General features: G+C 39.4%; 1 protein-coding gene across 2 annotated transcripts; it reads left to right on the forward strand.

Annotated features, from left to right (window-relative positions):
- The first annotated feature begins 828 nt into the window (after positions 1–828).
- fgfr4 (fibroblast growth factor receptor 4) lies at positions 829–11,882 on the forward strand. Of its 2 annotated transcripts, none has more exons than XM_051878225.1 (20): positions 829–1,525; positions 2,462–2,643; positions 4,332–4,513; positions 4,601–4,739; positions 4,955–5,218; positions 5,323–5,412; positions 5,498–5,664; positions 5,781–5,904; positions 6,622–6,812; positions 6,922–7,060; positions 7,155–7,348; positions 7,453–7,598; positions 7,687–7,808; positions 7,895–8,005; positions 8,090–8,280; positions 8,930–9,052; positions 9,378–9,448; positions 9,704–9,841; positions 9,924–10,029; positions 10,124–11,882. In XM_051878225.1, exons 2-20 carry the CDS (start codon positions 2,553–2,555, stop codon positions 10,298–10,300), a joined length of 2,766 nt encoding a protein of 921 aa, XP_051734185.1. In that variant the 5' UTR covers positions 829–1,525; positions 2,462–2,552; the 3' UTR covers positions 10,301–11,882. The 2 variants fall into 2 exon arrangements, with proteins under 2 accessions (XP_051734185.1, XP_051734186.1); XM_051878226.1 differs by having other exon boundaries at positions 830–1,525; positions 4,958–5,218.
- Positions 11,883–16,998: the final 5,116 nt, after the last annotated feature.

Raw genomic sequence — 16,998 nt, forward strand, 5'->3', positions numbered from 1 at the left:
CGCGACATTTCTAAAAAACCTTCCTGGCATCACCGACTAATAAACCAATTACACGTGCATTGTGACGTCACGTCTAAAAGGATTAGAGGGAAAGATAACACAATGATGTAATTAAGGAAAGGTGTCATTTACAGTTGTTGAATACAGAGCTCGTGAACTTTTCAAAGGAATTGCCTAATTTGTTTTTCCTGCTTATTTACAATGCAATAAATCTAGGTGTTATTTAGAGTTATTTAGTCAGTCAATTTAGGCTACCATATCAGTGTGGGGTTATTAATTGTTTATTTTTCACATATTAGATTTTGTTTTGTCCAGAACTGTTATTTATAATTCCTACAAAAAAGCAATTATTCATTTATTTTATGATGAACATTTTTTTCAATTTGTTTTCAAAAATAAGAGATTCTTTTTTTTCTTTTTTTTTTTTTCTTTTTTTTGGGGGGTGAGGCTTAATATCAAAAATGTCTAAGTGGTGTAACTGTCCAGAGTTTGTAAAAAAAAAAAAAAAAAAAAAAAGTCTAATTTGAAAGACTTAGATTTTTGAAAGAATAATAGTTTGGCATATATTATTGTCATTATTTCTTAAAAGAACAGTGTTGTTTTAAAATATTATTTAAATAAAAAATAAGAATGGAAAGCATATAAAATGTTTCAAACCAACAAACAGTACATGTCTGTTTGTCTTTATCTATCTATCTATCTATCTATCTAATATAAATAGTCTATATTGCTGGGGTCTGCCTCTTGGGGATTTGTTTTTGTGGGTGGGGGATTTAACACCCCCCTTCCCCCTCTCTCTCCCTCTGGTTTTAGTCCATTGTTGTGAACCTTCCCCTCAGAGTGCTGTTGTCTCCCACTGCCAGTTAGACGCTTGCTCTGCCCCAGAGTGTAAGCAGAGAGTTGCCAGATAGAGACTCTTCGGTTCGTCAGTTTTAAACTCACCTAAGCTGTGTGGAGCAAATCATTCTACAGGAACCCAAGCGAAAGAGAGCAAAACCCCACTCCACTGTCATTGCGCGCAAATCACATTATTCATGTGAAATAAGACAGAGGGACGCTACAATGTGTTTGGTATTGGATGCTTTCGTTCACACAATGTAAGGCTGGAGTTTTTATTTTATTTTTTATTTTTACATTTTAAGAAAAACAGACACGGTCTGAATCCTCCGCGTGTACATTTCTGTGGATATATAGCGGTTTTTGGAGTCGGGAGCGCTCACAAGCACAGCGCGAGACACGGAGAAGCTCATCAAAGGAAAGCAGCACTGGACTTTGAATCCGAAGATCAGTAGTCTTACCCTTGCACTATCAGCCTATTGGTTTTTTTTTTTTTTTTAATGGATTTACCAGCGTAACTCAGACTTTCCCAAAAGTTGCTTATTGGATTTCCAAGCATAAATAATTGTGAAACTGTAAGGAAAAAGGACACATGAGTATCTCGAGGGCCACCACGATCCAAGGGCACTAAGTACTGCTGGTGCCTTATCGAACCTATACGGACCGGGCAAAGGGCACACGAAAATAGGTAAAATGATTATTTGCATATGGTAAAACTGGGGTCAGATTAGCTGTATGAATATGATTTTTATAGTCATATCTATTGGTAGGCTATTTATTAAGTAATTAATTGCTTCAGATAAATTCAACTGAAAATGAAATACAATTTCTATGGACGTATAGTAGGCTAGGCTAATTAGATTGTAAATTAAATAGCCTACTGTTTAGTTGACGAATTTCGTATAAAAACGCAATGCTCGCTTTGAATCGTAAATACACACTTTTATTGATTACATTAAATTCCAGATTTCATAATTCCTTTCTGCCTGTGGTTCGGTTAAAGTTTACTTGCGCTCAGAATTACTTTCATTAACTTTACCAACTCGTTTCACACTTGTAAAAGGATTTATTTAACTTAACCAAACTCTCACTCCGGTGTGAAATTCTCGCCTGTTTTGAGAACACATGTGTCTCCTTGTACCCTGAGAGCTTGACGTTTGCTTTTATTTACCTCTCATGCTGAGCAAAATAAGTATTTTAGAAGCACATTTGGAGTAAGTAATAAGCGGAAAAATCTTAAATGTAGCCTACATACGATTGATTTTCGTCTAAAAATATCTTTGTAAAAGTTCTGAGTTTGGACAACTAGTTGTTGCAGTCGTAGATGTTCCGGATCCAATTCATGTGTTTATATAGAAACGACCCATCAAAAGCACGTTGTACAGGTTCTATTCATAAACAACTGTCCTTAACTGCTGCGCATTCGTACCTGAGGGTTATTCATGTACAAGAGGGAGGTAGACAATGTCCAACAATGATGTAGGTGTACAATAGGACATTCATTTTTAAATGTGGTTTTGTGCAGGGTTGGTATGTGCAATGAATTATGCATTTATGTCATTTTAAAGGTTCATCTTTCACAATAGTTTCTGTGAATTGTAAATCAGTTCTGTTTTTCTCTCAGGTTTGTGACTACACTGAGGTTGCCAATGCCTGGAGTAAGCATTTAAAGCTGACCAGCAGTCTTCCACACACACAAACATTACCTCAGCAAGATGTTGAGCATCTTTAAGGTTTTCATTACCATCTGCTTCACGGAACTGGTGTTTTCAAGAAGCATAACATCTGGGGAAGTCCGGGCAAAAGGTATGGATTCAAATGAACAATTTCATTTGAAATCACCCAAATCCAACCTTTTTTTAAAAGTATAAAATACAAAGTTGTCAATATTACTTAATATTTTGAATTTTACTTAAAATGGTTTGAATAGGCTATCTGACGAATATTCAGGGTATGATAAATGGAGCCGAGCTGACTGTGAAGAATTTAAGTCAAGGGGAAGTTGGAGAGGATGTAATCGTTTAGAGAGTAAAAGAATCCCAGTATTTTCTTGAGCCATAAACAGTGCTACCTGATCCTTCCAAAGCCCTGAGGCTCGGAAATGTAAATCTGTCTGGCCCAGTGCCAGTAACAGGGGCTTGTGGGATGTGTGTGTGTGTGTGTGTGTGTGTGTGTGTGTGTGTGTGTGTGTGTGTGTGTGTGTGTGTGTGTGTGTGTGTGTGTGTAAAAAAGCCTAATGTATACAAATCAGAGGGTTTTTTTTTTTTAAATCACAGGATTACCCAAAAACTTTATATGCCATTTTATTTTGGCCTGTTGTTGATATGCTCAGCCTGAGTGCACCTTTCTGATTTTTAGAGAATTAAGGGGGGAAAAAATGTAGACCTTTGTGAATGCTGGGGCAAAGTGTTCGTTAAAAGCATCTTTCTTTGAACACTTGTGAGCTACATACAGTTCTAGGAAGGTGATAAAGGTTGAAAAACCCTGTGGTGCAATCCAACAATGCCCCACTAAGTTGCTGCCAGGAGAAATTAAAGTCATTTGACAACTGTAAGTCTTTAATGGGCCGAGCCACCAGGCAAGTGAGAAATGCAGAGCTAAAAGAACAAGAAGAGGCAGAAATTAACTTGTTGAAGAGGAACTACAAATACCAGCATTTCATAGTAATATTAATTTGATTTATCTACAGCTAATAAGTTCTATAATTCCTTTTATATAACTTTATATAACTTTTATGTACATTTTAAATTCAGAAATAACACTAGAGTCTTTTGTGGATTCTAGTGGTTATAATAAAAGTATGCACAAGACCTTTATAAAATTTCAAAGTTTCAAAAAGGAAAAGTAGTTTTCCAGTAGTCCATTAGTAGTGTGATACTTCAGGACTGCAAATTACCCTCTTATGATAAACCCTATGATAAATGCTAAACCTAAAAATGTGGACTGCATGCCTCTACAAAATGTGTCCTTAAGAGGCATATTTTTCATGTAAAGTTTGCCAGTTGAGCCATTCAGCCTATTTTTAGTGGCCGCATGTGTTTGTGTGTTTTGTTTAGCTTGTCCTTTATTTTCCTGCTGACCATTCACACCCTCTTCAGGGTCAGATACCGGCCAGGCCCTAGTTTTATTCATTGAAGTTCATTAGTGTATTGCTGGAAGAATGTTATGCTTCAGTGCTGGAGGTGACATTGCTTGGTTAGGGGGCGTTCTTCACTCAAATGCTCAAAATCACATTCACCTCCAGGCCACAAGGAACACTGCTGTGAAGTCAAAGTTAGGTCATTCTCAGCTGAGAATTGTGTTTCTGTTCTCTCTTTTGTTTGTGGCTTTGTTTGCCTGATTTGCTCCAAAACAGTGGTGATCTCTGTGAGAAATGCTCTAGTTAGCAATTAGTGAGAAGTTATGTTAATTAGATGTGTTTATTAAATGTGGTATATTCTACAGACATATTACAGGAGTAGTTGTTCAAAACCTCATTTTCTCCGTTTCTCCAGATATCCGAGTTTCTCGACCAATTCTTATTCCTGGATTTCCTGAGAATGCTACTGTGTTAGTTGGAGGACATGTGAAGCTGGTGTGTAAACTCCACCAGCCAGCCTCAACACGTCTCCAGTGGTTCAAAAAGGACAGCAATCGCCAGGGGCCTGACGGATCACCACTTCTTACAGCGCTTACGGTGAGAAAGTGATTTAAAGATCCTCTATTATGCATATTTTCTGTCTTCAAGAAAGAGGGAGTAATGTTACATTTGTTTCCCCCGCAGCCTCTTCTTGAGAACCTCTCCAAAGTCAACATACTTCCTTTAGTGAATGTCTCAGTGGAAGATGCTGGAGAGTACGTATGCAAGGCAGAAAACTCAGTTGGTCAAACTATGCACTCTGCCTGGCTGGAGGTCTTATCAGGTAAGCCATAGCATCTGATAACATCTAACCTTCTCATCTTTAGGGCTGATCTGCCATCATTCTCTGACAGGTCAGCCATTGGCATTATATTGCCATGAAAACAATCTTATGACTATTTAGTAGGACAAAATTACCACCACAGTTAAAAGGTCACAGCTTCAGTTAAGTGTGATGGTGGTGCTATTAGCAATTTTGTTTTTCATGTTTTGTCCAAGAAGTTTCTGAAGAGCCAACTGAGGAAACGTCAGAGCATCTACTTCTAGAGCTTGGAGATGTACTAAAACTCCGTTGTGACACAAACCGTCCTGGAGCTGTCCAGTGGTTCAAGGGTGGTGTACGGGTGCAACATAATGCTCGTATCCAGATAAGGGCAGCAGTCATGGAGATTGCGGATGCCACCTATGAAGATTCAGGAGTGTATGTGTGTATGTTGCGTGGCACCAAAGAGGCTCTACGCAACTTCACTATCACAGTGGCAGGTAGGTTCTGCCACTTGGTTTCCATTAAGAAGATTTGTAGTATTCATTAATAACCCTTCTTTTGAATGTTCATCTAATAACTTGAACACTTAATTCTCCTGTAGATGCTGTAGGATCAGGAGATGATGATGAGGACAATGGTATTGATGACACTGGTCCTGAGACCGAAAATGACCAGGTCTACATCTCCAGAGGTTAGTGTTCATTGTAACTACAGATTCAGTTGCGTTTACTTGCATTTCAGTTTCTTGAAATGTACCATTGGTTTTTACATTTTAGCACCATACTGGACTCATACTCAAAGGATGGAGAAGAAGCTCTATGCAGTCCCAGCTGGAAACACTGTCAAATTCCGCTGCCCTGCCACAGGGAACCCTCTTCCCACCATTCGCTGGCTAAAGAATGGCAGAGAATTCAGAGGAGAGCACCGGATTGGAGGCATCAAGGTGAGAGATTGATATTTTTGTTTGTTGGAGACATAGCAATGACTTGAACTTTTCAAAATCTCACAATAAATATCAGCACCACCTAATGCTTACACATTACCATTTTGTGTTCATAGCTACGACATCAACACTGGAGCCTGGTCATGGAGAGTGTGGTTCCCTCAGACCGTGGGAACTACAGTTGTGTGGTGGAGAACAAATATGGGTCCATTGCTCACACCTACCTCTTGGACGTGTTGGGTAAGAGGGCTTCTGCTTGCCTGCTCTAGACAGCCGCCTGGCTCCACGAGGAGCCATCGCAGGTCTGCCATGCTTAGCAAGTGTCAGAGGCAATAACCATCAAATCAGTGAGATCCTGTACTAGCAGCTCAGTGGCGTCACATAACAAGACAGGCACCAAATGCACCTCAGAGAGAGCCACAGGGCACACTGCTTCACCACAGGCACCAGGGTTCACCCGAGGCTCTACATGTCTATACAGATATTTAAGAACTACACTGGAAGAGGGCAATAAATATCATCACAGCAGGGGAATGCGGGTTGGGGGTTGGCATCGGTCTGTATGGTACGTGCCTGGAAGCGCTGTGGGTTGAGGCGTCCAGACCAATTTTCTACCTGACCTGTGACAGACCTGTTTGTTAAGAGTCCGGCGTGGGGTCAACTGCTGTGTCCTAGCAGACAGGGGGGAAAGAACAGGGAATAAAGAGCCCATCGACATCAAAGCAACCCAATACATGGGGCTGGTTGTAAAAATCCCTTAATGGAACCAATTAATGAGCGTTGATCAGCTTTGGAAGTGCCGCTTGTCTATCCCTGTGTCTTATACTATCTTTCTGGTCTTGAATGTAATCTTTCATTGGTAACATTGTTTTTTGGATGTTGAGAATTTTGATAGAACTGTAAATATCTTTTTAATATAGTATCAAAGTATTGAACCTTCTGATTTTATTCTTTCAGAACGCTCTCCACACAGGCCCATCCTTCAAGCTGGTCTACCCAAAAACACTACAGCTGTAGTGGGTGGAGATGCTCAGTTTCTGTGTAAAGTCTACAGCGACGCCCAGCCTCACATCCAGTGGCTAAAGCACATAGAGATGAATGGCAGCCGTTATGGGCCTGATGGCATTCCTTATGTGAAGATCGTGAAGGTATTTAGCGAGTCATTCATTACACTTTTCTGGAGATAAATCACAGTACCAAATCAGTATATGGAATGAATGAGCATTAAAATGTTTATTGTTTTTTCCACCTTCTCAGACAGGAAGCTTGAACATGTCTGAAGTTGAAGTCTTATATCTTACCAATATTACAATGGAGGATGCTGGGGAATACACTTGCTTGGCAGGAAACTCTATTGGATTCTCTCATCAGTCTGCTTGGCTTACAGTCTTATCAGGTAGATTTGTTTGTGTAGACACATTGATGACACAAATCATTAAAATTGCTTGTGACTCAGAGGTACAAGTAATGAAAACGTATCAATTCCACAGAGGAGGACGTGGCCAAGGAGATGGACCTTATGGAGTCCAAGTACACTGACATCATCATCTATGCATCTGGCTTCCTGGCACTGGTAATGGCCATAGTTATTGTGGTCCTCTGCCGCATGCAGGTTCACCCCAGTCGGGAGCCTTTTGATACACTCCCAGTGCAGAAACTCTCCAAATTTCCTCTACGCAGACAGGTAAGGTGACACTTCTAAACAAACTTCATGATAATTCCCCAAGAACATGGAATTCAGCAGAGCATTCTGGTTTCTAATCCTGTATATTTTGGACCCTATTACAGTATTCTGTGGAGTCCAATTCTTCTGGAAAATCAAGTGCGTCACTCATGAGGGTGGCTCGTCTTTCCTCCAGTTGTTCCCCAATGCTGGCTGGAGTTATGGAGTTTGAACTGCCTTATGACCCTGACTGGGAGTTTCCGAGAGAGAAGTAAGTAGTACTAGCAACCATAGCTGTAAAAGATGTTTCCTTTTATATGATGGTGAACTGACTGTTTATTTGAATTCTCTCATGCTAGTTTGACTTTAGGGAAACCACTTGGAGAGGGCTGTTTTGGTCAAGTGGTGAGAGCTGAGGCTTATGGGATAAACAAAGAAAATCAAGATCAAGTGGCAACGGTAGCTGTTAAAATGCTAAAAGGTAAGTTTGTACTTACAGGTATTGTAGTCAAGTGTTGAGCATTTCTGAATTTCAGACTAAAAAGGATTTTTCTGTATTTATTTTAGATGATGCAACTGACAAAGACCTGGCAGACCTCATCTCTGAGATGGAGCTAATGAAGGTGATGGACAAGCACAAGAACATCATAAATCTTCTTGGTGTTTGCACACAGGATGGTAAGTTAAACACAGTGACATCTCATGGTTGTACTAACTTCATTTGGACATTTGACTTCATTTCAATTTATATTACTGGACCAGGTCCACTCTACGTGCTGGTTGAATATGCGTCTAAGGGCAGCCTACGGGAATACCTCCGAGCACGTCGACCTCCAGGCATGGACTACACCTTCGATGTGACCAAGGTTCCTGAGGAACAGCTCACCTTCAAAGACCTAGTTTCCTGTGCCTACCAAGTAGCAAGAGGAATGGAGTACCTGGCCTCCAAAAGAGTAAGTTGCTTGCAGGACTCAATTAGCTTCGGTTTGAAACCAGCCCCCCTGCGTCTTATCAACACATCCCTTTGTCTGACACGTGATGCCAAGCATTCCTTAGTGGAGTGGTGGTGTGTCGTGTTTACCGCTGTGTCCATCCTGTCTCTGTGGGCTTTGTCCTTTTTAGCACTGCCATAAATCTGTTAGCAAGCAGGCGCTCGGACCCGCCTGTGCACTGGATCGTATTACTAGCTTTTTGTGGCCTGCTAAGAATGCAGTCGTCTGAAACCCCTCCATTAAGGGCCACAAACCAGGGGCCTTTTTCGTCCTCTTTTTCAATCCTCAAATACCACTTCTATTTAAAATGAAAACCAAAATAAACTTAATGACATGCATTTACATCAGAAACTAGCTCTGTGTTGTTTTTCTGTGAAGTCCAAGTCTATTTAAAGTTAGGCTTGTTTAAACTTTTGCAAATGTTGCTTGCTATATGTTGATTTAGACAGCAGACCTCATATAGAAAGTAGTTTGTAATTTCTGTTTCATCTGGTTTGAGGGAACAAAACTCTAGCCTCACTGTGAACATGTTTATCTACTTACCAGAAGCGGAAAAGAGTCTGCGAAACATTGTTTGTGTCATTTTAACTAAATAGAAATCTTTTTTCAGTGTATTCACAGAGATTTAGCAGCAAGGAATGTTCTTGTGACAGAGGACAATGTGATGAAAATTGCAGATTTTGGTTTGGCAAGAGGAGTGCATCAGATCGATTACTACAAAAAAACCACCAATGTAAGTAAAAATTCATTCAAGACTTGCTTACATCTGTAGATAGCGTTTTTTTTTGTGTTCTTTTTAAGACATCCGATTTGTAAGCAGGGCTGCATGGCCCAGTTCTTGCCAGTTTGATGCCTTAATGCTTTGAAAGACAGATGTGTAATGTGTCCATACTGATTGGCAGGCAGCTTAATAGAAGATAATTGGGGAAAGGGGGGCGGAGATTAGCGAAAGAGTGGGCAGTCATATTTTTGTGGATCAAAAAGAAAGTGGAGTGCTTTGGCTCGGCCTGTGTGGCAGCTAACTGTCCCACTCACAGCCCTGTTGTTTCCAATTTCAGGGACGTCTGCCAGTGAAATGGATGGCACCAGAAGCCTTGTTTGACAGAGTCTACACACACCAGAGTGATGTGTAAGTCTGGCTAATCATTACAGCTATGCCAAAGAATCAGTTGAGCAGGGATCTCCCTGGCTGGAATGTCGGTCCGTTCAGATTAACTAGAATGCACCAGCATAGTTTAATCCTGATTTGATGGTGGATGTTTTTAATGACTAAAATATATGTCCTAATGACTAAAAATGTTCTTAACAAGAGGACTGAATTAGCACGGCTCAAGCTGATTATCCTACATGGTGCACTGACATTTTTGGACTATTGCTTCCACAGTTGGTCTTTTGGAGTTTTGATGTGGGAGATTTTCACACTGGGGGGATCGCCGTACCCTGGGATACCGGTAGAGGAGCTTTTTAAGCTGCTGAAGGAAGGTCATCGAATGGACAAACCTTCCAACTGCACACATGAACTGTAAGCATCAATCTGTTCACCCAAAAACATGTTTAATTTCGGTCTTCAAGGTGATTTACTTACATTCAAATTGCTTTTATAGCTACATGAAGATGAGAGAGTGCTGGCATGCAATACCAACACAAAGACCAACATTCAAACAGCTTGTGGAAGAGCTTGATAGGGTGCTGGTGTCCATTTCAGATGAGGTAAACACCTATTTTGCACCAACAGCAGTTTGAGTCCCACAAGTTGTTGTTTTGTATCCAAACCTCTAAACGATTCATATTTTTACATTTTCAGTACCTGGACCTATCCACCCCTTTCGAACAGTACTCCCCATCTTGTGAGGACACCTCCAGCTCTTGCTCTTCAGACAATGATTCAGTGTTTACCCATGATGCTATGTCAACTGTCCCATGCCTCCTTGGCTACCATGATGTGCGCTCTCGGATGGACCTCAAGACAACAATGCGATAGTCCTTTTTGGCTCAAGGCTTGTGGACATCAGATGTTGCTATGAAAAGCGGTACAAGGATTTTCACCTTTGTTGTTATGCCTAAGAACATTATAATGATGCTTGGCACTATGAAACATGGTGATGAATCATTTCACTCTTATATCATCAGATTTCTACTAGAGGACTGGTCATGAGCTTTTTTGTTTAAAGTTTTAATTGAATGGGTGCTGCTAGATGTAGAAAGCTACATTGGAGCAGCATACAGGAGCGTTTTCAAACCAGATTTTTTTTAAAAAGAGAACATTTATTTTGATATAAAAAGCGAATAGCGTTGATAAATATAAATCTCTCTCTATATAAAATTATTCTACATTTTTATTTAAAAAACTTAAATCTCAGGATCTTGCATGTTGTAGTGGCAGCAAAGTGCCTGATTTTTTGATTTCCTGTGAATATCTTAAAATATTTTATGTACATATCATTACAGAAGACAATTACATTTTATAAATTATTCTAAATGATATAAAGTGAAGGTGTTACTTAGGTGAAGAAATTATGTAAATCTGTTCTGAAGCTATCCCTGAACAATTCATCATTTCATCAACACATTTACAATAGCTATTGTTCGCTGCTCATACCATTGTACACTGTCAAGGCTAAACCTCTGAGCACTCAACTTCCTGTTGTTCTGTTCATTTCATGCCTCACCGTTTGGTAAGCATGGTTTGTCGTGGTCTTCTCTTTGACCATTCAAACTAAGACATTGCGGGGACCAGCAACGCTTCCATTGTCAGTACTGTACGGAAGAAAAGGACTCGAATGAATGTGAAATGCCTTGATATTGATTGATTTCAAATGGTGAATCCTCCATTGTTTGGCTGTAACCTTTTAACCACCCCGGTTTGTTTGCGGGTTCCAGGCATAGCCCCGAGGTGGACAATGGTCTCATGCAGCTGTAATGTGTGTGACTGCTGGCTAGGGTGATTGGGGGGCTGTCTAAGGCCTGTGTGCAAATGAGAAAGCCCCTTATTATGCTAATGGATACAGCTGCCCATCTTTATCCTGCACTATCTTTTAATATACAAATGCTAATGCTGGCCTTTCTAAACAAACTCAGCAATGTCCTTCAGGGAATGCAAAGCCTCATCCCACAAGCTGATAAGAAGCCAATGGCTTTTCTCAAGTTAATTTACCCAGTACTTTGCATTCTCAGCCAGGGACGCTCCTACGGTTCCCTTTGGGCACATTCTGGGACAATTGGTGGTTGATTTCTCAAATGAGAGCAAAATTCAAAGTTCAATTTCGATTTATCATCAGAGCTCGAAACATTCTTTTCAGGCAGCTACAGTGGTGTTTGACCTTTAAATGAGATACAAACTCTTAAATAGTCCATGACACCTCCAGAACTGTAAGAGCACATTCTTTGTGTACAAAAAAAAATTGTACAAAGAATTATAAACCACATGACATTCCATTTGTGTATTCCCCATTGTAATAATCGATGTTATTATAAATTCCCCTCAAAAGAATTATTTTAGAAATATTTAATTTATTTGTTTATTGTTTGTTTTATATTAAATAAAGTATAATTTAAAATACTGAGCCATTTTTGTGTCTTGTTTCTGTGAATATGTGAGCAGAGGATGTTTGAATTTCTGAGAGAACGTTAGAATCTCGAACTAGGTTTATAGCCACTGGTTTTGTGATGGATAGGTTTAGCGTGGGAGTTGATTTGAATTTCTGATCAAACGTTTATTTTTATTTAACGAGGCCAGTATTTGTTGTATAAACATCAGATCAATGCATTCTTTTTACACACTACCCACAATTCTTTGTTTGCATTTCATCTGCTTCAATCATGCAGATTGATTTTCTGATCACACCTCAGTGTCACCATCTAAATTGTCTAGACGCATGTCTACTGCATCACTTACTTATCTTTCATGTGTAACAAACCATTATGAGATGGGATAATTATCGGGACAACTATCACTACAATCCACATGTGTCTGTCTCTCCATGGAGACAATCTCAGCCAGCTGGTGTTGGTTAGATAAGAGTTTGTCCACCATGGACTAGGCGTCTCACGTCTTTGTATGTCCTGAATGTTTAGCCAAAGGGCAAAGGCCCAAACCAGCCTACCAAATGCCCTGGACTGCATCAAGCTCCGGCTTCCTACTTAATTTTTTTTTTTAGATAGAGTGACCAGATGTCCGTGTTGTCCGGGGACAGTCCCCAATTTTGTTGGCTGGAGCTGTCCTTGGAAATGTCCCTGCCAAAACATACTAGAATTGTCCTTGTTTTTTAGTTCATAGCCAATTCATTTGAAACTTCAATGAAGTAAGTTTTCACTGTGTTTCAGAATCTGTCAATAGTGGCCATTTTCTCTTTGGTGAATGAATTTGACTGAAACTGATGCAATTCGGTCAAATAGTACATCTCTTTTGTGAATTACTGCTATTTGGAAGTCACCTAGTTTGTCTTTGTTTCAAATCGTCCAAGCAAGCATGCTTTTCAAGCCGTCTTCAAGACATTTGCTTGAATCATACCAAGACCTGTTCTGGTGTTTCTGATCAAAAACGTGCTTCTACTGCTAATTATTGGTTGGCAGCTAGAAGTTGAGGTCATTGTCTTCCACTTTGTGTGTGTGTGTGTTCTTGTTTCTAACAGGCTAATTTTTCAAGACAGACTATTTTATTTATTATGATCCAATTAACAGACAAGCAGTTACGACCAAATGTAGCTGAACATCTTCAATCTTCAATGCATTTAGCCAAGTTCAGGGTATACAATTAATCAGTTGATTAATCAGCATTTACTTTGGCTTTACTGATGCTCAAGCCATCCTAGGTGTATATGACTTTCTTCTTTCTGATGAACACAATCTGAGATATTTTAATAAATATCGTGATGCATCCGAGCTTTATAATGGCAGTGAACAGGGGTCACGAGTATGAGCTGAAAAAAAGTGCATCCATCCACACGGCTCCGGAGGGTTAATAAAGGTCTTTTAAAGTGAAGCAATGCGTTTGTGTAAAAAAAATATATTTAACAAGTTATGAAGTAAAATATCTAGCTTCCGCCAGACCGCCTTCCGTATTCAACGTACAAAGAAAGTGTAAATCTCTTGCAGTTCAAAAAGCTTACACTACATCCTACGCCTTCCCTATTCAACTTATGGAAAAGTGTAACTGACGCGACGCCAATTTACATTTTCTTTGTAACTTGAATATGGAAGGCAGTCTGGCAGAAGCTAGATATTTTACTTCATAACTTGTTATATGTGGATTTTTTTTTTCACAAACGCATCGCTTCACTTCAGGAGGCCTTTATTAGCCACCCAGAGCCGTGTGGAGCACACGTTTATGATGGATGGATATGGATGGAAGCACTTTCTACAGCTGATTATGTTCGTTAGAAAGAAGAAAGTCATATACACCTATGGCTTGAGGGTGAGTAAAACTTGGGCTAATTTTCATTTCAAAGTGAACTAATCCTTTAAATGTGAACTGAATGTAATGTTTTTGGATACAATTATTTACAATTAAATGAAATTTTATTATAGTTTGAATTTATATTAAATGCAATTTGAACTTGAGAGTGCTTTTTTGACCCACTTATTAGTTCACTTTCAAATGAAAAATAAAGGCCTTCTGAAGCAAAGCGATGCGTTTGTGTAAAACAATATCCATATTTAAACAAGTTATGAAGTAAAATATGTGGCTTCCGCCAGACCGCCTTCCATACTGAAGTTACGATGAAAGTGTAAACTGGCGTCACGTCAGTTACACTTTCTGCGTACGTTGAATATGGAAGGCGGCTTGTGCGGAAGCTAGATATTTTACTTCATAACTTGTTAAATATGAATTTTTTTTTTTTTTTACACAAACGCATCTCTTCGATTCAGAAGGTCTTTATTAACCCCCCAGAGCCGTGTGGAGCACATATTTATGATGGATATGGATGTGGATGGAAGCCCTTTCTTCAGCTTATACTCATTGATCCCTGCTGTCACTGCCATTATAAAGCTCGGATGTTTCAGGATACTTATTAATATTTCTGTGATTATGTTCATCAGAAAGAAGAAAGTCATATACACCTAGGATGGCTTGAGGGTGAGTAAAGCTTGGGCTAATTTTCATTTCAAAGTGAACTAATCCTTTAAGCATTTTATTTCAAAGTATATTATTTCTGTAATAAATTTTAAAAGTATGCTAAAGTGTATTTTTTCACAAGGGATATCAAAGTACTATTACAATCTGTTACCACTGCTTTAATATCTATTCCTACAAATATTTCTAACTGATACATATTTCTTTGTTACATGTGTAGCCCTGAAAAATACATACTTAGGATAAATAATTGATATACTACATGCAACATAGCATCATCTTATTATCCAAATCTCTTGATGAGTGACATTGCTAAAGAGCAAAGTAATAACAGAACATATGCCAATGGAAACATCTTACAGTGGTCACTATGTCAATGTCATTTTTATCTACAGAAACCAGTGTAGTGCAGTAAGGCCAGCCAGAATAATTATGTAGCAATTACTTTAGAATATTACATCAGCTGTTTGCCTTCCTGTATCCTGTTCCAATTAAGGTCACGCACTTACAAAATCTCTCTTAATCTGGACACATTCCCTCACATACTTATTTAAGAAAAACACTCACAAGCATTAGGCTCATTCACAAACCTAATTGCTTATGTTATAGAATATTTAATCTTGTACATTTTCTCACTGTTACACACATGATGTAAAGACTCGGTGTAGTTGAGTCATGCTAACCTTTCAGCAGTTCAGAGTTAATGTTCAACCGCTTAGCCTTCAGCCCAGTGCTCCGGACGAGAGCACAATGGCTTATCTGTGTGTGTGTGAGTGTGTTTTCTCTTTCTCTCTATCTGCTGATCAAGGGAAGTATTTGAACACTTGTCTATACACAGAGCCTCTGTGGATAATGCCTAGAGTGTGTGAGGCCAGGAAGTGTGAAGGGTAAACATCCCCCAGTAAATGGCGCCATTTTATTTTGGCTCTTACATTTCCACACAGATTTGGACTTCTTCGTTGAAATGAACTGTCAGAATTTGCCTGGCAAATGTCAGAGTTTATGTTGAAGATATATTGCTGCTGGATTATATAGTGGAGATTTGACATTCCACCTAGTTAAACTTGACGTCAGACTAATCTATTTTTCCATGAGCACTTCAGTAGTACACTGTAAATGCTAACATGTTAAATAGGCTCAAATTTGAGTGAGTTGCCTTAAAGTGTGGTCTTCACAATGAGTAAACCTAACCATTTCATTAGTTAATTAGTTTGTTAGTTAATTAGTTAATTAGTTTAAGTAGACGTAACTATTAATGCTGTTAAATGCTGTTTTCAGTTAATTTTAACTGAAATTGCTAAAAACAACTAACTAAAGCTAAGCTAAGCATTTCTGAGACTGCACAGGGGATTTTCAGTCCCCCCCCTTTCTACATGTCCTCATGAAAGTTAGTCTCAAAAATAAATAAATTAATAAAATTAGGATTTATTAATTTAATTAGAGAAAAATACAGAATATTTATTCAATTATTAAATGCAATACTACATTATTACATTTAGTAGTATTAATTACTATAATTAATTAGAATAAACATTCATAAATAATAAATATCAAAACTATTTAAATTGGGTATTTTTAGACAGCTTTTCTAAAACAAAAATGAAACAAAAATAGATGACTTTCTAAAATATGAGATATTGGCTTCCATTAAGGGCTCAAGGTCCAGTTCAGGAAACAATATAAATGTCCCACAATCCCTGTCAGCTACAGGAGAAGCAGGGCGCTTGCTACACACTGGATCACATATCCTAAAGCTGGACTGTAGGTCATGGACAACAGAAAACCCTGAAACTAGAGATGCAGGAGGAATCACGGGGACCTAATCTTCAGTCACTGAAAGAGGAAGAGCACGGCGAAGACGGAAGGAGGGGGAGAAGAGGGAACCATGAAGGGGCCGTGGGCCTCACCACCGTCTGCAGACCCTCATAACTCCTTTATATTTTTCTGGGGGGTTATTTATTGCTCTGTAATTTCTGAGGTGCCGGGGGAGTGTAATTGATTTGGCTTGGATTTCAAGCATGGGAGGAGTGGGATGGGCCCCTGCAATCGGAATGGGGAATCTGGGCCCCTTCACCGCCTCACTTCCCTTCATAGTCTGCCATAATCTCCAAACCAACCCACTTTATCAGCATTCCCACAACGAGACGTGTGATGGCAACTTAACCATGCCAATCCTTTAAACCAGCCCAAACTTTGACAAGTTTGTAATGACCTGGAGCAGCACGGCAGAGGCCGACGAGAAAGGGTGGAGGGGTGAATAGATGTTTGTCAGTATCGAATGGCTAAACCAACACGATATGATCTTCCACGCGAACACTTCAGCTAAGGAGCGACACGCATGCCAGGGGCACAGACTGGGATCCAGCCCAAGACTTTGGAAAATGGCAGCCTCCAGTGAAGTGGATCAGAGTGTAAAAGAGCCAGTTTCCAGACAGTGAATGTTGAGGCATGACACACTGTAAAACTTTAAGTTAAGACCAAAATGAGAGAAATGTCTGCACTTAAATGAAGTGGAAATAGCATTTCAACTCATTAGTGTGTTTACATGAGAAATATAAAAGTAATTTTTAGGCAAGTCAGTCCACTTGGCGGCCATCTTGGTGGCC

The sequence above is a fragment of the Ctenopharyngodon idella genome, chromosome 21 (assembly GCF_019924925.1).
Source record: "Ctenopharyngodon idella isolate HZGC_01 chromosome 21, HZGC01, whole genome shotgun sequence".
NCBI classification, from domain to species: domain Eukaryota; kingdom Metazoa; phylum Chordata; class Actinopteri; order Cypriniformes; family Xenocyprididae; genus Ctenopharyngodon; species Ctenopharyngodon idella.